Source organism: Rhinichthys klamathensis, unplaced genomic scaffold (assembly GCF_029890125.1).
Source record: "Rhinichthys klamathensis goyatoka isolate OS25496 unplaced genomic scaffold, OSU_Roscu_1.1 h1tg000184l_1, whole genome shotgun sequence".
Lineage (NCBI taxonomy): Eukaryota > Metazoa > Chordata > Actinopteri > Cypriniformes > Leuciscidae > Rhinichthys > Rhinichthys klamathensis.
In genome coordinates this window covers 880,872-901,992 of record NW_026606712.1, presented here as the reverse complement: position 1 = coordinate 901,992, position 21,121 = coordinate 880,872, and the positions used below count along the sequence as shown (strand labels likewise).

Here is a 21,121-nt window from a genome sequence, read left to right as displayed (position 1 = left end):
AGTTTGCAGCCTGAGAGGCGAATTTATACTCTCTGGCCACGCCCGTTTCGGCGGGCTCTGACGCAATGAGAGCAGGTCAGACTCTCATTGGCCGAGAGTTCATTCGTGTCTCCTCATAGGCTTAAGCAGTTCCCTGTGAGCGAGCCAATGAGCTGCTAGCTAGCCTGCTCATGCTCTGCTGCAGCTGAACTGCGTTGACAATGGATACAAAATTATAGGATAATTTTTGGCTTCAATTTCTCAGAAAAGATGAATCTTTCCCGCAGCGTAAGCTAGCTTACGCAATACGAGAGAACCTCTCGTAAGAGAACCAACCTGTTAACGTTGGCCGGAAGAAGTGCGATCATGGTTTTCCTGATGCTAAATCCAGCCTTGGAGAATATCCTATTCTGATGGTGTGCATCTTTAGATTTTCTTATCCCAGACATTTTTAAAGATTTAAATCCCTGCCGACAAGACGCTCCTCTGTCGGTCACGGATCGAAAGTGAAACTTAAATCTGTCACGGGGTGTTTGGATTCATTCACGCTGCACGCACGTTAAAAAATATTTATTAAAAGCTTATTTCTTTGCACATTTTTATTGACAGCATTATCATAATAGGCTGTATATTAACGTTTTGACAGAAAACCAGTAGTTCTATGTGAAATCAGACATTGAGCACACTCATATAGCCAAAATGACATAATCCTCGTTTAATAACACATCTGCGAAGATTCGACCGTGAGATTGGTAGTCGAATCAGGCTCCTCCTATCGAAGCATCGAATCTTCGACTATTCGGGGTCACCCCTAGAAAACTGCATTTTTAAGTTCACTTATCTGTTCTAAAAATCCGTTAAAAAATGTGATGACGTCACATAATAGCAGAATGCTAGCGTGTTCCAGCCAACAACGGCCCAACCTGTAAGAAATCGAAAGGACATAAGTACTCATTTATTCGACTTTTGGTCTATAATCTATATTGAACTTGTGGAATCAACAATAAAATCTATGTTGATTCAACGACAAGCAGGAGAAAGAGATACATTTAGCAGTCTAGCCCCATAGACTCCCATTCATTCTGCACTCGCCCGCGATCACCTCCAGTGGAATTCTAATGGAACTGCAACCAAGATGATACACAATGGGGCTAATAGGAAGTGCCAAGGCTGTCCGTAGACTGGCTTTGGTTGCACCAAAGGCCATCCTGCCATTTCATAGCACGCCCAAACCTGTCTTGGAGGGGTCTGTCACGACCACCTTCCTTCTGGAGACTGAGCCCAGCTCCACGCATGTTGGACGAGTCGAGTACTACCCCCAGAAATGAGATGCGCTGGCTGGGTAACAGCGAGCTCTTGTTCAAGTTGATCCTGAACTCCAAGCTTTCTAATTGGTTGAGGACCAGAGATCTGTGCGCACATAATTCCTCTTTCGATTGGGCTAAGAGCAGCCAATCGTCAAGTTAATTTAGGATGCAAACTCCCCTCTGTCTCAGTGGGGAGAGAGCTGCATCCACATATTTCGTAAAGGTGCGTGGAGTCAAGGACAGTCCAAACGGTAGAACTGTTTATTGATAAGCCACCCCCTCGTACACGAATGTCAAGAACGGTCTGTGATGGGGAGCTATCTGGATATGAAAGTATGCGTCCTTTAGATCCACTGATAAAAACCAATCCACTTCAGGCGGCGAGGGGTTGAAGAGCCGCAGATGGCAGCCTGCCGCATTGTGGATAAATGCTCTTTTTTGTGAAGACGCTTTTTTTTGTTGATTTGCTACAACAGTGGAAAAACACCTTATAACAGGTGATGGGGGTCCAGTACTGCCAACAAAAACAGCGTCTCCAATGCCCAGAACTGAACAGGGGGTTGGGAGGTTAATGTGTGGTCTCTATGGTGGCGGTCTGGCCTCGGCGGGACTTAAGAGTGAAAGAGCACTGGTGAATCAGCACGCTGTGGGGAGAGCGAGGTCCGCGGGCGCTGGGCCGACATGAGAGTTTGCTTTTTTTCCGCGGCGTGCGCCATGAAAATGCTCACAGTGCATAAAATCTCTCACGCAATGCAAGTGAACCTTATCGAAAAGGGAACTGAATTTTTCTTTGGGAGTTGAGATATTTTTGAGATTTGGAATATTTTTTAGATATATTATTTTCCTAATTACTTTTTTGTGTGTAATTCCTTGTTATTTTTATACATCTCTTTGTTCAACTAAATAATGTGAAAAAAACAGTACATTATGCAAAAGTAATTGCAAAAAAAAAAAAAAATACAGAAACATTTATGAACATTCCCTCTTTTTCTGCTATTAGTCAGATAAACAATTTGCTCTACCCAAATTCACATCATTGGTTGAGCCAGTGTTGCTGGTTGGGACAATGTATTTTAAAATTGAAAGAAATGACAAACATCACCTTTAACATTTCTGTGTATCATTGTTAAGGAACCAGCTGCTATTCCCGTAACCTGGACTACAGTCGGCTGAGGAAGATCGCAGATGAGAATGGAGCGTATCTTCTGGCAGACATGGCTCACATCAGTGGTCTAGTGGCAGCAGGAGTCGTTCCATCTCCGTTTGAATACAGTGATGTTGTTACCACCACGACCCATAAGACCCTGAGGGGCTGCAGGGCAGGAGTCATTTTCTTTAGGAAGGGTGAGTTCAGTGTGAACTGATTTGTCACACTAAACCTAGGCCAGTGGTATTCAAATGGTGGATATTTGGTTCCATCCGGATTGCGGGACATAATTGCGCCATTTTACATTTTCTACAGTTTAAAGTGAGCAGCACGTCAAAACAACGGAGCGGTTCAAACCACAAGCGCTCAGGGTCATTTACGGTAATGATCTTTTGGTGCTATATCCTCAAATATTGGGTAACACTTTAGAATACGGTTCCTTCTTTAATGAATAACTACATAGGAACAAATGAGTAATGCACTATTAACATTATATTAACTACTATTAACTAACAAGAAACTCTGATTAACGAATTAGTAAGTAATAGCACTCAGTCGAATGTGGTAGTTCACTATTAGCTAGTCTCAGCCTCAGACGTCACGCCCACGGACCGTTGGCTGAATGTCTGATGCATATGGCACACTTTTCTGGAAACACTCCAGGAGTTTCGAAGTCGCAATCTGATTGGTTGAATTCTATAGGATGTCCGGGAGACGTGCGTTTTGCGTTCTTTATCGGTCCGCCTGGAAACAAATGCCGTGACACCAAAACCCCTCGTGGAAGAAGAAAGCCATTGTGTTTACAACTGTGACAATGAGCAGTTATGAACTGCTCGACCAGGATCAACTAAACGCTGGATTTTCAAAAGTATGTGAAGTTCGCGGCTCCATTGATGAAACTTGCATCAAGTTGCATAAACTTGCACATGGTTCTTGAATTAATAATTTATTAGATGCACGCCAGTCTGTTATTGTAGGGACATCGAAATTATATTGGCACGCCCCTAAACATGACGTGGAACAAAACGATCTGTGATTGGTTGCATTACATGTCAGTGAAACGTCCTCTTGGGCGGTCCTTGGCCAAGAAATGCTACGATAGAGTCCAGACCTTCTGCCGCCAAGTCTGAAGGTCTGGCTATGCGAGACTAACTATTAGCTAATCAGTAGCTTCTATTTTTCATACCTCACTGAAGACTACTAAGAACTATATACAGGTTCATAATTAATATTAATAATGCATAATGTATAATATAAGGTAATGGTAACCCATTAGTAATGAGTAGTGTTATTACATCCTTCTAAAGGAGCTACTAATAATTTGGATCAGTATTCTAAAGTGAAAAGCTTGATAACTACCTAATATTGACTGAAGTCATTGTAAGCTTTTGAGGTTTTTGTAAGGATTTGGATAGTAAAAAATAGTAGTTACTGATTAGCTAATAATAGTGAACTACCACATTCAACTGAGTGCTATTACTTATGTAAGGACTGGGCTAAAAGGGTGAATCTGAATAACTAAATACATCCTGCTAAAGACCCAAAAAGACTGAATGCAACACACACACACACACTCTCTCTCTCAGGAATGGCCAGAGTCATAAAATGCTTTTAACATTCCATGCCATCCCCCATCTCTACAAGAGAGATAACAGAACTCTGACACACACACACACGAACCAACACACACACACATAATGAACCTTTACATTACACGCATAAAACGAGCCATTACCAATTGTATATGATATATTGCTGTATGTCTGTGTGTTTCCCAGTCCATGGTAGTTTAGAAATGATCTCCTAGCGTATCAGTGAAACTCTTGAGAGTTTAAAAGTTATGTATTAAATGTATCTTCATATTCCAATTATGTGTAAATGTTGTGTTTGGTACCGTTTTAATTATCTCGTTCCAACTGATTTGGTCAGATACAGAAGATTACAGTAAAATGTATGTTTTCTATGTTTTTATCATCTTGTGGAATGATTCTGACAAATTCTGACTGGTCATAAAAGAGGCGGACACGGCCATAGTTTAACTTTGACAAGACAAAGAGAATTTGGCCGCCAAAAGTTTCGTTGAATGTCATTGGCCAGTTCGCACCTCAGAGGTGTGGACTCCAGTTCCTCTAAAGAGGACTGAACCTCCCCCTGTTCTCTCTCTCCTCCTCCCGTGTCCTCGTGTCATGATGTAACGTCTCGCCTCCGGGCGAGCTCTTCGCCTTTCTTTTATTTGTTTCTAGTTTAGTTTGTGTTTTTCAGTTGTAGATAAGTCTCTGTGTTTAATTCCAATCGACGATTGAAAAGAAAACCCCGTGACATATCTCTTCAGCAAATCCATCTACAAGGGACCTTTAAACGAGCGCGCGCTCGCTTTGAAGGAGAAACACGCGCACGTGACCGCGTGACGCGCCGGACCGAGCGAAGCACGCGCTTCTTCGCCAGCCATGCACAGATGGAACATTAACTCCTCGTGATTCCTCCGTTCTACGAAGTGAAACGAACTCAGCCGAACTATTTCCCTTTGGTAATGTTACCCCAAAGACTGTGAACCTCCGTTCAACACGCGCGCCAAGCAGCCCACGTGATGCTTCCTCACACACATAGGAATCCTCTCACGCACGCGGCCAGACAAGGCCGCGCAGGATTGCCGCGATACAGAGAGACCAAGAAACTTGCGCAAGTATATCTCTTTATAGAGCTTCTAAGAAGTTTTAAGATGATGTTTCGTGTTGTTATCAGAGAGGTGAATGTCTTCCTGCCAATGAAATTCTCCCAATTTCTCTGTTCTCTCTCTCCCCATCCCCTTTCCTCTCTCTCTTACTCGCTCACGCGTGTACGTTATCCATTGTCCAAACTTTATGCATTTCTCGTTCATTGATGTCTTATTGTATTGTTCATTGTTGTCTATGTGTTTGTAAATACATATATCCCATGTAACCATAGTAAATACATAAGTAGTCATGCCTTTATTAAATCCATTATATTCATTTTGATTGATGTTACTGTGTCTGCTCATACTCCAGGTCTCTGAAATGAATAGATCAAGCTACGGCTTTATAAATTAAAAATACTTTAAAGAGTATGTGTTTATAGGGCAGAAAACCCAGTTCTTCTGGCCAGAGAATTGCGTTTCCTGAAATCCTATGAAGTAAGATGATATGTGGGATTCCCCCAATATTAATCTGACAATTGAGCTAATTAAATTTTACCTGTCTGTAAAACGTGATCTATGCAATCAACTTGTAGTTAAAATGCAAGGATACACGTATGCATGCAGGTAAAATGATAGATCCTCCCTTAGAGGGAGAGTAAATTCAATGTAAGACTGATCTAATCCAAACATGTATGAATAATTATTAATAACCAATTATTAATTAATTTATGCAAATTCCCCACGGATTAGATCCGCCCTGAATCCTTACAAAATGGTGGAGAATGCGGGCACATTTTAAACTTGTTTATGAGCAATTCAGATTCAATCGAATGTGTATATTGTTATTTAATATTGTTTATGTAATATTTAATATTACACGTGCGCATCGGAGTGAACGCTTGCGAACTCCCGATCTGATTTAACAAGCTGCTAAATGTTCAAACATCTTAGTCACTTTTAATCGCTAAAAGTAAACTGCAGTTCATAGTATTAAATTTGTCCCACAAAAGACGAAGAAACCTCTTTTGAACGACGACATTTTTTATGTTAAACTCCCCTGTCTGAACGATGTTCTTCTGTCAGGGTGAAGACAAGACTTAGTGAATCGATGCTCTTTCACTATTCTTAAAAAGGCCTTATTTTATAATCGTTAGATTAACGATAAAAACTCCTGGTTAAAACATTGACTTAGCTACTCAATTGTAAAAACCGAAAAGCATATTATCACAAGTGCTATTTGATATATGCTTGGAGTCGAAAACAGATGAATAATTCCTGTTTCCTTTTGCACGACGCAGCGAAAGAAAACCTGCTAACGTGTTAAATAAATATAGCACCGATAAAAATCCAAAACTGAAAACATTTTTAATCAATGCCATTTGATAAATGTTATTTGGAGTTGAAAACAGATGAATAATTCCTGTTTCCTTTTGCACGACGCAGCGAAGAAAACCTGCTAACGTGTTAAATAAATATAGCACCGATAAAAATCCAAAACTGAAAACATTTTTAATCAATGCCATTTGATAAATGTTATTTGGAGTTGAAAACAGATGAATAATTCCTGTTTCCTTTTGCACGACGCAGCGAAGAAAACCTGCTAACGTGTTAAATAAATATAGCACCGATAAAAATCCAAAACTGAAAACATTTTTAATCAATGCTATTTGATATATGTTATGGGAGTCGAAAAACAGATGAATAATTCCTGTTTTCTCTCGCACAACGCAGCGACGAATCCTGCTAGATGTGCTTGTAAAACATAGCACCGAGAAAAAAAAATCCAACACTGAAAACATTTTTCATCATATATGCTATTTGATAAATGTTATTTGGATCCGAAAAACAGATGCCTAATTCCTGTTGTCCACAATTTACGTGTAGTGCAGCGAAGAAATCCTGCCACACACTTGTGTGAAATATAGCATCGAAAAAAAATCCAAAACCTAAAAAACATTGTAAATCATAAAATGCTATTTGATAAATGTATTTGTATCCGAACGACAGACGTGTAATTCCTGTTGTCCCTATGTGTGTGTGTAGGAAAAATCCTGCCACGCCGTTTTGTGAAATATAGAACCGGAAAGAAATCCGTCGATATTTAAATTCCGCACTATTTCGGATTGATGCAGCAATTGAGGCGTGTAATTCTTTGCACGTCCTCTGAGACAGTCACTTGTGAAAGCAGGCGGGTTGCAATGCTACTGCCAAACGCTAGGGCGCGCCCTTGAGTTTCCCAGTATCAGACGGCCTCCACGTCCTGACTTTACCCTCCATGAGCGAGATGTCGCCATCGTGTGGACAATGGTAACAAGGTCATCCTTTCCTAAATAATTTTCTCTCAGCACCATTTCAGATTGTTCCAGTGAATTCCTGAAATTGTGTTTCTAACTTTCAATGCATGTGCAAGTTCCAGTTTTAATAACATGATTTCACTACTGACTGTGTACATTTATTTTGAATTTAGTTCAAACCACGTTTGAATTCAAAATTCAAAAGTAGGTATTAGCAGTTTCTGATGACTAATCAAATATAATGCCAACCTTCAATTTCCTACACTTATTCAAATTTGGTTTGAAACAAACAAATTTCAAATTAATTTGAAGGAAGTCTCCGTTCCTGTCGGGAATGGTTTTATGGCTTTATTTCTATATTTCCTTTTTCAAATTATTTGTAGTAATTTTGATTCGATACGTTATGACAACTGTATCCTTACTTTCTAGAAGTTACTTAACATCTATGCATATGCTTGATTTGAATTGTAGTTAAACCAGTTTGAATGCAATTTAAATCAAGGTCTCTGTCAGCCAGATTGACCACTAGGAGGAAGTGGCCCAAACACGCCACTGCAGCTTGCTTCCTCCTGTGCTCTTCCTGCGGCTCTAAAACTCTCCTCCGAAGGGAGACTAGGTTATTCTGATAATTAACATTGTCATAATTCCCTTTTGTTTTTACCATAATTTTAGTAAAGCCGTTGCCTTTGATTTTTCAAAAAAAAAAAAAAAAAGAGACACTCAATTTGATTTAGATAAAAGAGCTTTAATTCACGTTGAGGTTCAATTGTTCTTCATCCTGTTTTGTGTTTGTAGGTAGAAATCTCTCTCGGGCTGTGGCGATTTGACAGTCAGCTCTGCTCGAGGTCCGGCGGGTGGTTCGTCTGATCTGCGTCACCAGCACTGACTGAGCACGGGTCTCGGACTTTCCTGTATCTTTCCCTTCGTGCGGCCCGCAACACGACATTACCAATTCGGCACCGCCGGTTGTGTTCCAGGTCAAGTTGCTTGAAAGGGCGCACCTAGGTACAGATGCACCGAAAGGCCCGGGACACTGCTGCCAAGTGTTTGGGGCGACAGAAGGACCAACCACGATGCTGACTTCGAGCGGAATGACCTCATTTCACCCCAGGCAAACTAGAAAAAGGTATTAAACCCATCCACTTAGTATTGGCCACAGAATCTATGAATTCCCCCGGTCATTGAAGCGTGTGGCTCCCTTCTCCTCTCCGAGCCACAAACCGCAGGCTTAGGCCTCCTCTTCCCTTGTAACACTTCCTGTGTACTATTGACGCCATTTCATTACAGAACTTTCCATCTTTAATGGTTGCATGTTACTTCAAACTTTGCTATCTTGCCACTGCTCTTTTCTGTTGTGCTCTGTTCCTTTCAGTTCACCTAGAAGACAGAGCCTATCTGAGACAACAAGGAACGCTGAATAATAGTTTGACAAACCAAGCCGTTAGCATCAACAGGTGACCACTAAGCTACCGCCCTGTTAAATTTTATTCAGGCCCATACTGAACTACCTAAATTGTCCCACCGAATGATTTAACTGTCTGCATCAGTTAACCAAAATTTTCATACACGGCATAGCCCGTATTATAGCTCGTTAAACGTAGAACGAAATTGCACTGGTCTCTCTGCGTGTGTTGTGTTCCTCTCGCCCACAGTGAAGCCAGTTTGTTCCGGTCCCACAACCCGCTGGGACAACCTCGACACATGGCTGACGGCCATGACGGCTAACTTCCTGCCCGAGGACGCTAGTGACTCAGAGCCTCGAGCCAAGAGCATCGCAGACGTGGACAAGCTGACGGCGCACAAACCAAGCCAAAGCTCCCACGACAAAGACCGGTCAGACACGTCAACCTCACTTGCCAGCTCATCACACAAGAACGTCTCCACGAAAGGAGCCGCATCGCCCTGGAGCACAAAGTTGCAACGCTAAGGATGCAAGCCGAGGATGACAACGACCCCTAGCTACAAGAAGGAAGTGGAAAGACTTCAAACCGCCCTGGCTAACCTTCATCGACACAGACCGAAGTGAATAGTCAGAGAAAAGAACCAGAGAGGAACTCGACGAGAAACTCCGACAAAGTGAAGCCTCTTGCAAAGAGCAGAGACCGAACTGAAAGAGACTCGAAAGCGCACGGCCTGCGAAAAACCCAAAAGAGGCCCGTGCGACCATCCACAAGCCCGTTCAACAGAGACAAGATCTCGAACACGAACTTGGCACCGATCACACAGAGTCGCCACACTCTGTTAGACTGCAGCATGACCTGAAAAGGGGAAACACACACCACAAGTTTCCCCTGACCGGTCCGCACATTTCAGCCAACGCACAAGAGCTGAAAAGGGGGGTGAAAAAGCCCGCCTTCCACACATCTCTGACAATCTACAGGACATTGATTTTTCACCTGCAGTCTCCAACCGGTGAACACACGTCACAGACACCCAGCAGCACAGACCTAGAAGAACCTGTGCTACCACCACCGGCTCCGAACGAGTTTGCTGTGGAACTTACAACGAACCTGTGACTGAGGACACAAGTTTCAAGAAACTTTCCCTCCAAAACCCGTCAGCCACCATAGTTCTTCTGCCCCCACGCAATGCCCACTCAACGATGCGTGAAGGTCCCCTCAGTAAGAATTCCTAAAACCCCAAATTCCTGAACTGCAAAACCAGAAGACACACTGCACGAACACCGTGCAAGACTCAGCTAAAAGGTCCTTGATCAACATCGGACATAAAACTTTTAAAAGTAGATGAAAGTGTGCTCAAAGAGTTGCAAGACTCTGCGTCTGTAAAATTAGAATTTTACTGATTTAAAGGAATCTTAGACGGACATGTAAGCCTCAACGGCCGACAGACTATGCACGACTCTGTTGAAACAAACGGTTTCTAGATGTTGAGTAAATGGGCACCGCTAAACATTAGGTTCCGTGACAGTGAAGAGTTACATAGAACACCAGCTCCAAATAGGGTATACGTTACCTTGACGCCAGAGTGTAGTAAAATCACCTGAGTTCTAAACTACCGTTAACCCACGGGCGTGCACTTGATCATCGCGATCCAACTAAAACAAAACGTGCAATACGTGTTTCGATCGCTGGCTTGTCTAAATGCCGATAAAACAATAGCTGGAATTGACATCTCTACTTCAAGTAAAAGAGCCTTAGATTCTCAACTGGTATCAGTAACTTCAGCATTAAAGCGTAAGTCTGTGTGAAAAAGGTATCATCTCAGCAGCTTGTAATCTGTACCGATATCCATTCCGCTTTGGTTAAAAAGAAATCCAAATCGCGGTATGGCTAAAACCTGTTTCTGACAAAGAAAACTCAGAACAGTGTTATCTATGTAGACCCGGGTGATGCTCCCCTTTCTACGATGTAAAGGCCCTCAGAAAAAAAAAAAAAAAAAAATTTGTTGCTAGATTGATGTAATTCACCTAAATTTTGGCTGCATCTACAAGCAGAAAGCTACTAAGCGATCAAACCAAGTCACGTGCTGGAAAATCAGCATTTATGCACGAGAAGAAACGTAACTACATACGCTTAGACAAGCGTTGACTTGCAGCAATTCTATTTCCTTACTTTGTAAACAAATAGAATAAGTCATGTAAAGTAAAGAGCAAAGTTCCATTAGTACAATTAGCAAATGCCAAAACACATCTGCAGTTTACTAAATGGAACATCAAGTTCTTGAAAAACAAAGTATAGGCGCCTCCTGTTAACCCGTTAAAACGTGTGTGATTCATGTAAAATGTACAGACATTCTTCAAGTACTGTTGAATTGTTCTGACATGCTCTGGTTCCCATGACAACAACTTGCCACAGGAAGTGTTAACTCGTAATGTCACTTTTGTAAACAAACCAGCCTGGGTGGCTAAGCTAAATCTAACCTAGCATCCAGCTAACTTAGGCTAAGCTAACCTAGCCTAGCATCAAGCTAACTTAGGCTAAGCTAACCTAGCTTAGCATCAAGCTAACTTAGGCTAAGCTAACCTAACCTAGCTCCCGTACAGCATAGGCTAAGCTAAATAACTTCCACAGTTAGCAGCTAGCATCATTTACTTGAACCCTTAATCACCTCCTGTGTTCCACAGGGCAAAGTATTCTATAATACTTTCCTCAACACCAGTTAGGGTTTCTAATTATCCACTTTCCGTGTTTGCAATTCTTATTAGCTAAAGTTCACCTTCACTGGTTTAGGAATACTCCTTGCTAACCGTTGAAGACTAACTTCGCAGATCCCCTGTCAATTAAACTTAAGTTTAACTACATGTAAACTGCGTAACTAACTACAGAAGAATTTGTATAACCATAGGAATTTTCATCTGCATGTTGACTAAACCTTTGGAGGGACACACACGATGTGGTTTTGAACATGCAACCGCTACAACCCACTATAAAGTGTTGATCAAAGCAAATCCAAAGTTTAGTCACTAATGCCACTGATTATTCTCGACTTCAGATCATTCCTGTGTTTGATCATTTTATTCCATTTTGCTTTGATTTTTATTTTATTTTCCTCATTAATTATTTCATTCCTTTGACCTTGATAATAATAGCAAGCAGCTATTCCCTGGTCTATTAGGTCATCTATATGATTTAATTTTTTTTTTGTTTGCCTCTCTTGTCCGAGTGTGGTTCCATCTCCTATAGGGCCCAGAAAGGAAACAGACCCCCTTATTTGTTATTTTGGCTTAATTTCAACCAGTGCACTTGTTTTGTGACCCTTCAACACCACTACTAGAGTCCTGAGGATTGACAATAAGCAGAATTTAAATAAGAAAGCTGTCCTTTTCCCTATTATCGTTCACTTCGTCGAACCATCTCTAAGTCCAGAGAAATAATTTAGTCATAAGAACCACCTTACGTCATTTATTTCATCTCGGCTATGTCCTTTCCAGGAAATACCATCGGAACCACACAAAACTTAGCCTAACAGTCACAGCTAAGATAAGGACACAAGAGAGACTTAGCTTTATGCTAAATGCTTAACGAACCTATTAAGCAGTAGTTCTGAACTTTTAGGGCCACGCATTAATCACTCACAACAAGTGTGCCAGAATGCCACAGAGCCCCTGCCTAACCGCTCATCAGTCACGACACCAGCCCAGACGCCAAGACTTCTGTAAAGCCTAATCAAAAAGGGGGTGGCACGAAAACTCTACCTAACCACCACCAGAGACATTGATTTGAGCCTTGAAGGCCTGCTAGACACTAGCTCGAACACCACGCTAATGTCAGCCCAACTCTCTGAAAGACTCAGTGCTACAGCTGAGCATCAAAACGAACTCTCAAGTCCCAAACATGTGAGCTGAACGTGCAATCCTACAGCCAAAACAACATTTGGCTCAAAACAGGTAGCTCCCGTTCACCCAGTGTACCGATCACGTACCCACTTCTGATTGGCCAAGTTCTGTTAAATCGCTTTGAGCCTTTAATAGACCCTAAACAACTGAATGTCTGAGCTCAAGTTCAAAAACCCCTCCCCCTCCAGTCACACAGGTCAAGAGAACCTAACTGGCAGGTCACAGAGGTCACAAGAACTCCCTCAGCCAGCCATAAAGGCACAGCCTCAGCACCAAATGGAGATGTGAACTTGCTACCCTGCACCTTTCAGCTCACCAAAGACTGTGACTAACCAAATGAACTTTGAGACAACCACCTCTCTACCCCTCCAACCACCCACGACCGCAGTCTGCACCCACCGACAACCGGTGCCTTCAGCCAACCTGCGTCGACAAGCACATGCTGCGTGCACTAAACAACATTCAGCGTTCTGCACCTGATGCCATCACCGCGCCACAGCTTGTGATGCCACAGTGCAAAAGGGGGGTAATGCCAATGTATGCCGCTGCACGCCGCAGCACCAGAGACACTTGCAAGACACCGAAGCAAGTGGCATACCGGCGAAATTTTTCCTCCCTTTCTCTCTGTCTCTCTCCCTTTCACTTTTACCAGGATGCTGCTGTGCCTCCAGCCAACCAGAGGGCAACCGCACTCGGACATCTCACCAGGTCTGGCACCAGGACTCCTTTTCTGCCGGACCCGCACTCAGAAAGTGAATGTGCCACCTGATCCTTACAACGCCTACAGAACACACTACCCCAGCGTAACAACACAATACAGCTGGGTAGGTGCCGATGGACAAAGGACTCCCGCACTCACGCTGAGACCGTGGTTGAACACATGCTCAAGCAACTTGAGAAAATGACTGTCACGAGCACTCACAACAGAGTGCATCCCTGCAGACCATCGACAAGACACTGAAGGGAACTGTGGTAACTTTCAACACTCACAGCGTTGAACCCCATGCACTCCAACACTCACTCCATGAAACAGCTGTTTACTGTCTTCCAGAATGACTGTGCTCAAACTCAGCTGGTAACAGCCCTGATGACAAACCTGCTGCAGGGGGTGAACTCCTCCATCGACAGCCTCGCCAGGGGTAGAATTCCACCGCACCTGATACCCTTAAGCCTCGTGAAAACCGTACTGGCGTCCGCCATCACCACGCCACGAGTACAAATACACCTTTCCTACTCTCTGGGTAGTGCCATCCCTCTCTGCGCCGACTACAAGCAGAGAAGTTGGGGGGTTTTCTCTTGAACTTGCCCATCATAGAGTCAAGCCGAATCTACCGGCTCAAGAACATTGTCAAGGTCAGATTTTGAAAAGTAACATTCACATCAAGATCCACACGCCGGACGGGGTTGACTGCAACGACGGCAACACAAAGCCGTCCTAAGCTCCGAACCCGTACGTGTGCACATTGACCAAAGAAATTCACTATCTCTGCCCTAACAAGCCTCTCCTCAGAGACAACACTGACGGAATCTGCGGGCTGCAGATCAGCGACACCCGCTGCCCTGCCGAAGCCAAGCTACGCACTCAAGGCATCAAGACCCAAGCAGAGAGTGTAAGTGACAGGCGGCTCGCTAACACTCCTGTGCGCACAGCTGCACTCACTTACGACCAGAATGACACCGACACCTGTGTCACCTCGCTCCACTAGAGCCTGTGAATCCAAGCACCGGAAAGTGCCATCCTTCACCTTGGCGACCTGGCATGGTACCATCTTCCATGCAAAGAGTACAAATTAAAACTGGAAATCCCATCCTTCTCCAGGTACCACACTTTCACCCTAACTCCAGAACGGGAGTTGTGGTTTGCGAAAGGGGGGTGATCCCAGCTAATTGACATTGCTCCTATCTACACAGCTCTCCAAGCTTTGTCTCGACTACCCATTCTGACTACCTCACCTGTTGTCCAAGCCTGGACCGCAGCCGACACTGCACGGTGTACCTCTATGGTAGTCAGACACACCCTGACACTGGGCTTGACCTTCATCCTATACAGGAGACTCAACGAGATACAAACATCTTCAGCCAAGCTCACGAAAGGTTTCGGACGAAACCCGCAAAAAGGGGGTGCCAAGTCAGAGACCAGGCCAGAGGCAGCTTCGAACCTCATAGAGCTGAATCCTCAGCCCTAATAACCACCTGCTGCATGAGTCATGATTCACCTGCCATCCGTCCATTGTGATGATTGTTGTCCGATTAAGTCCACACAGGGACTTCATCGGACAAAAAGGGGGACTGTAAGGACTGGGCTAAAAGGGTGAATCTGAATAACTAAATACATCCTGCTAAAGACCCAAAAAGACTGAATGCAACACACACACACACACTCTCTCTCTCAGGAATGGCCAGAGTCATAAAATGCTTTTAACATTCCATGCCATCCCCCATCTCTACAAGAGAGATAACAGAACTCTGACACACACACACACGAACCAACACACACACATAATGAACCTTTACATTACACGCATAAAACGAGCCATTACCAATTGTATATGATATATTCCTGTATGTCTGTGTGTTTCCCAGTCCATGGTAGTTTAGAAATGATCTCCTAGCGTATCAGTGAAACTCTTGAGAGTTTAAAAGTTATGTATTAAATGTATCTTCATATTCCAATTATGTGTAAATGTTGTGTTTGGTACCGTTTTAATTATCTCGTTCCAACTGATTTGGTCAGATACAGAAGATTACAGTAAAATGTATGTTTTCTATGTTTTTATCATCTTGTGGAATGATTCTGACAAATTCTGACTGGTCATAAAAGAGGCGGACACGGCCATAGTTTAACTTTGACAAGACAAAGAGAATTTGGCCGCCAAAAGTTTCGTTGAATGTCATTGGCCAGTTCGCACCTCAGAGGTGTGGACTCCAGTTCCTCTAAAGAGGACTGAACCTCCCCCTGTTCTCTCTCTCCTCCTCCCGTGTCCTCGTGTCATGATGTAACGTCTCGCCTCCGGGCGAGCTCTTCGCCTTTCTTTTATTTGTTTCTAGTTGATGTTACTGTGTCTGCTCATACTCCAGGTCTCTGAAATGAATAGATCAAGCTACGGCTTTATAAATTAAAAATACTTTAAAGAGTATGTGTTTATAGGGCAGAAAACCCAGTTCTTCTGGCCAGAGAATTGCGTTTCCTGAAATCCTATGAAGTAAGATGATATGTGGGATTCCCCCAATATTAATCTGACAATTGAGCTAATTAAATTTTACCTGTCTGTAAAACGTGATCTATGCAATCAACTTGTAGTTAAAATGCAAGGATACACGTATGCATGCAGGTAAAATGATAGATCCTCCCTTAGAGGGAGAGTAAATTCAATGTAAGACTGATCTAATCCAAACATGTATGAATAATTATTAATTACCAATTATTAATTAATTTATGCAAATTCCCCACGGATTAGATCCGCCCTGAATCCTTACACTTACTAATTTGTTAATCAGAGTTTCTTGTTAGTTAATAGTAGTTACTAGAAAGTTAATAGTGCGTTACTCATTTGTTCCTGTGTAGTTATTCATTAATGAAGGAACCGTATTCTAAAGTGTTACCAAATATTGTTATCTAGAGCCAAACTCTTCATTTAAGCCCTTTCCGCTCTGTGTGCGTTGCTTCTCTCCCGCTAAAGACGTAAAGCACGACATAAAGAGCCGCAGATGACGCGGTTATTTTAACAACAGTAGCAGATACACAATGAGCAGAAAAAAATAGATACATTTGCTAAAACCCTGCAGAAAACAAGAATGCAGCAAATACAATTATTTTGATCTGTCATAAAGATGACTCCGACCGGTTAACTAAACCAGGTTTGTGACAAGTTAACGCATGTAACTTGCGTTACTTATGCTGCGTTCCAGGCAGGTTTTTGAGCACGTAAATCACGACTTCAAACCACGACTCACGACTTTGTAGCGTTCCAGGCCAGTCACGCCAAACTACCTGAGCGCAAGGAATTGTGGTAGCTAGATGTAAACAAACCATTGTTGTTTTGTATGTTTTCGCGGGCTATGTGACGTCAGAGCTCGGAACTGGGAGTGCATCGATCTAGTATGAGTTCACGGGTGGGAAGTCACGGGTTTGACTGCCGTTCCAGTGCACTTTCACGGGTATAAGGTTGGAAAAACACGGGTTACAGGTTGCCTGGAACGCGGCATTATAATGCCTTGCCCCGTCACAATTATGTTCTGTCTTGTCTGCACCTGTTCTCGTTAGTCCCTGATTAGTTTACCTTTCTCCACCTGTGTCTAGTTAGTTTCCTCATTTCCTCCTGTGATTTATACTCCCTGTTCTGTTCAGTCCCTTGTCGGTTCTCGTTTATGTTGAACGTGGATGTGTCTATTCCTGCCTGAGTTAGTCTTACTTTGCATCAAGTGTGTGTGTGTACCTTCTGCCCATGTTCTCTGTACCTGTGTGAGTTACTATAGTAAAAGTTTGTATTGGAGCTTTTGGCCTCTTCGTATTCCTCAGCCTACACCACACCGTGACAACCCCAACATTGATCATGATACACTCTTGAATTTCAGGAGTTCGTAGTGTTGATGCAAAGACAGGCAAGGAGACCCTGTATAACCTGGAGAGTCTGATTAACCAGGCTGTGTTTCCTGGACTGCAGGGTGGCCCTCACAACCATGCCATTGCAGGTAAGAGCTGACGTCCTCCATGTCTTTTATTTAAAGGTTAGAGAAGTTTGCATTTACACTAGGAATGTTTATGATTAATCTATTAATTGACATTTGATTAGCTTGCCTAAATTTAATTTAGTTCAATAACCACCAGCATAATCAGATGTGGAAAACACTATATACATACAGTCATCTGATGCTAGAGTGCACAAGTCTCATCCTCTCCTTACGTACCTATAACAAATCCTTCCCTCATGGATCAAAATGACCTGAAGCTCTAAAATTATACTTTTTTTTACTTTTTTTTTATCATTTCATTTTTATACTTTTTTTAATGCAGTTTTTTACAGATTTGTTTTTTTATTTTTTACTGTATTTACCTCCAAATTAATAGATTTTATCAATAATTTTAATACAAATAAGCAAATTCTTCACATTCTTTCACTTAAATACAAAATAACTCTCCATTACATGCAAAAACTTGTTAAAACAGCTTTGTGTTTCACATTGTGTGTCTCTGCCGACCTCCTGTGGAAATAAAAATCTAACATGATATTTCATGACTCTTGCCACTAGGTGGCCTTATAGCATATAGATGGCCTTTATGTAGCAAATGAACTGTCCCGTGGGTCCTAAAGTCAGTTTTTCTTTTTTTCATCAGTATGCATTCAGGTATATATTTAGACATTATAAAATAATTTTTGGTAATGTTAGGGGATTTACAGTTAAAGACCCAAGGACCAGATATGATTAATTAAGACCCGGAGTCAGAAGTGCAGTCAATAAGACAAGAGTCAGAATTATAATAAATTAAAGTTTTACTGAAGATAGTTTGCAGTTTCATCAGGCGGAAGTCAGCTTCAAAACTCACAAGGAGTTCGTAGTCCGCCCCATACAGTTACAGAGATCACAGCAGTTATACCCTAAACCAAGGTCTAAGCTATGTCCTTGCTTCAGGTTGCAGTTTCTGATTGGCTAAGAAATAGATAAACACCAGGGCTGCCAACTTTTGAGTTCAGCTTAGAGTGAGATTTTGGGGGGCGGGGCTTGGGTTATGGGGGAGGGGCTTATTGAGGGGCGTGGCTTGGTGTGGGGAAAAATACAAACACAAAATCCTTGCATTAGCAGAAGTGTATTAAATATATATTGATTGTCAAAGTATTTGGTATCTGTACAGAATTTCTTGGGAGATTTACATTACATTTAATTTTACATTTAACATTTTAATTGACATTCTGTTCTTAGAAAACAATAATTAACATTAACTACTAGGCATGTCCATATTTGTCATCTGGAAATGCTTTTGTACTGTTTTTATGATAAAGTTATGTAAAATAACTGCTCAGTGCTGCAAAACAAACAACTCTGCCATTGCTAACTTAATTCTATATAAACTATATAACAGGCCTATTACCAGCCTAAACTGGATGGAGACAAGGAGCGCCCTGTAACTCACTGACCTGCCTGCGTTCACAATTCACACGGTGCAGATGGGAGGGAGAACGGCTGACTACACAGTTTATGGGAATAAATTGTGTATTTCCCTCACAATTGTCACAAAAAACTCACACTGTCTGTCTGGTCTCCAGAGCCGGTCCGAGCCTTTTGGGGGCCCTAAGCAGAATTTGATTTGGGGGCCCCCTCCCACTACGCGAAGTCCCCTGTGCTTGACGATTATTGACACAAATGTCACGCAATAATGATACATTATGAATGAATACAGTAAGGTTATGTATTAATACAAAATAAATAGGCCTACTTAATCAAAAATAGATGCCTACTTAAATAAAAAAGTTTTAACTTTTACTTTACTCTTTTACTAACTCTTTAAAACTTCTTAAAACAAACCGTCTCAAAACATATAAAATAAATGATTTGCTAAAATAATGACAAAACTGAGAAATCAGAAATATAATAAGAGCAAGGGTTCAACAATGACAATTATTGTTGAAAACTGTAAAAATATTATTATTTCTCAACTGTCTCAATACAGTGTGTAACTGTCCACTGGGTTGTTTTGCGAAAGACACGCAAGCTCGCTTAATCACCTCTCTGTCGTCGTGCGCGTGCGCGGTTAGGAGCGCGCCGTTAAGAGCTCAACACATCTGTCTCGCATGCACGCTCGCTCGCTATAGATTACAGGATATTTTAACTAATTTGCGGTAAAACTAGTCGATCACGAATGGCTCAACTGGTAGATCTATAGATAAACTTATCTTTCAGGCATTTGACCGACCGGGTTTACACTTCAGCGTGAGAAATCGGGGGTGTGGCGTGAGAGCGTGAGAATTGGCTCAATTGCGTGAGTCTCACGGTGAATGCGTGAGAGTTGGCAGCCCTGAAACACACATTTTCCACACATAAACAGATAGACTGAAGCATATCTCCATCGATTAGGCGGCTGACACTCGGACCCTAAATTTAGGCACGCCGTGACCTTCCAGGTCGCAGATCTCGGTTGCTGGGCGCCAACATGTCCAGAACAACAAGTCAGTCAATCTTCAATAATGCAGTTGTTTCTTAAAGGTTCAGTGTGTGATTTTTAGCGGCATCTAGCTCGGTTGCGAGTTGCACTAAGGGCTCAGCCCGCCGTCTGAGACCGCAGAGAATAGCCAGAGTAAGCCAAGAGTGTAACATTGTCACTGTTTCTGTACCACAGTCCATTTTTAACCACATCATGGATAAAGTTTACAAAGCCATAGTCAGGTGAGGATCAAGGGTCTTAATATATATTATAATAATAGTAATCAGCTGATTGTCTCACAAACGTAACCAGCACATTTCTCCCCACATAGCAAAGCCATAACACAGCTAGGGAGAAGAACTAAGTTACATGAAACAATCCAACTACATATTTTACACCTTTGACAAGGGAGAAGTCACTACTCACGGTGTCTATGGCTAGCTTCTAGCTTTCTGCTGCTTCTCTTTCAAGGTAGTGACGAAACGCGCTCTGTAGCGCTGTTTGTTCGCTGTCGGCTACAGTAGAAACATGATGTCACAATATGTCGACCTTCATAGAAGGGGGTGCCCGCGGTTATGTAGATATAAATGTCTCGTTCTAAGGTAATAAAAACATTACGGTTTATTAAATAAGTTCTTTATACACCACTGAAAACATAGTTATGGATGTCATATTGCATTTCTGTTAATAGATACTCAAAATTATTACACATTGCACCTTTAACCTGTAACCAAGAAGACTAACAAACACACACACACCGACACACAGCTCCTTGAAGGTTAGATTTGGCCAGGCTCTAACTATATAAACAGGAGAGTCTTCTCAAAAGATAATACGTTCTTTCTCTCAAGGAGAGGACACTTCTAATCCAACTGGAACGTAAGGCTTTAACAAAGAAATGGTCCCTTAAACTATAGACTTTAATGACCCCTGTAAGGTCAATTTTGATTTCATGACGACTTTAATATTCCTGGCATCCTTAATCTGATTTTTTTTATTTTATTTTTTTTATTAAACAATAAATATTTATTAATTATATATTAAATTGTTTAAATTGTTTATTGATTCCGATAATTACATTTTGTAATTATTGATTAATAATATTCCTAAAAATTGCCATTCTTAATCTGGGCCCGTATTCATAAAAAAATCTTAATGCAAAGAGTAGCTCCTAGTTACAAAACTCTAAGAAAATTCTTAGAAATGTGGGCGTTTACTCTTAAAATTAAAGAAAAATTCCTCGTAAAGAAAAAAGTAATTCAGAAAGCATCTCAACCCTTAAAAGAGGTCTTAAGGTCAAAATT

At 42.0% G+C, this 21,121-nt stretch overlaps 1 protein-coding gene across 1 annotated transcript in view; it reads left to right on the top strand.

The window, feature by feature from the left end:
- LOC130094996 (serine hydroxymethyltransferase, cytosolic-like) overlaps positions 1-21,121 on the top strand; it is a 42,677-nt gene that overhangs the window by 13,427 nt on the left and 8,129 nt on the right. Inside the window, exons 7-8 of the mRNA XM_056261626.1 lie at positions 2,418-2,630; positions 17,255-17,371. Of these exons, the coding sequence (XP_056117601.1) occupies positions 2,418-2,630; positions 17,255-17,371 (330 nt within the window). The remainder of the gene's footprint in view (positions 1-2,417; positions 2,631-17,254; positions 17,372-21,121) is intronic.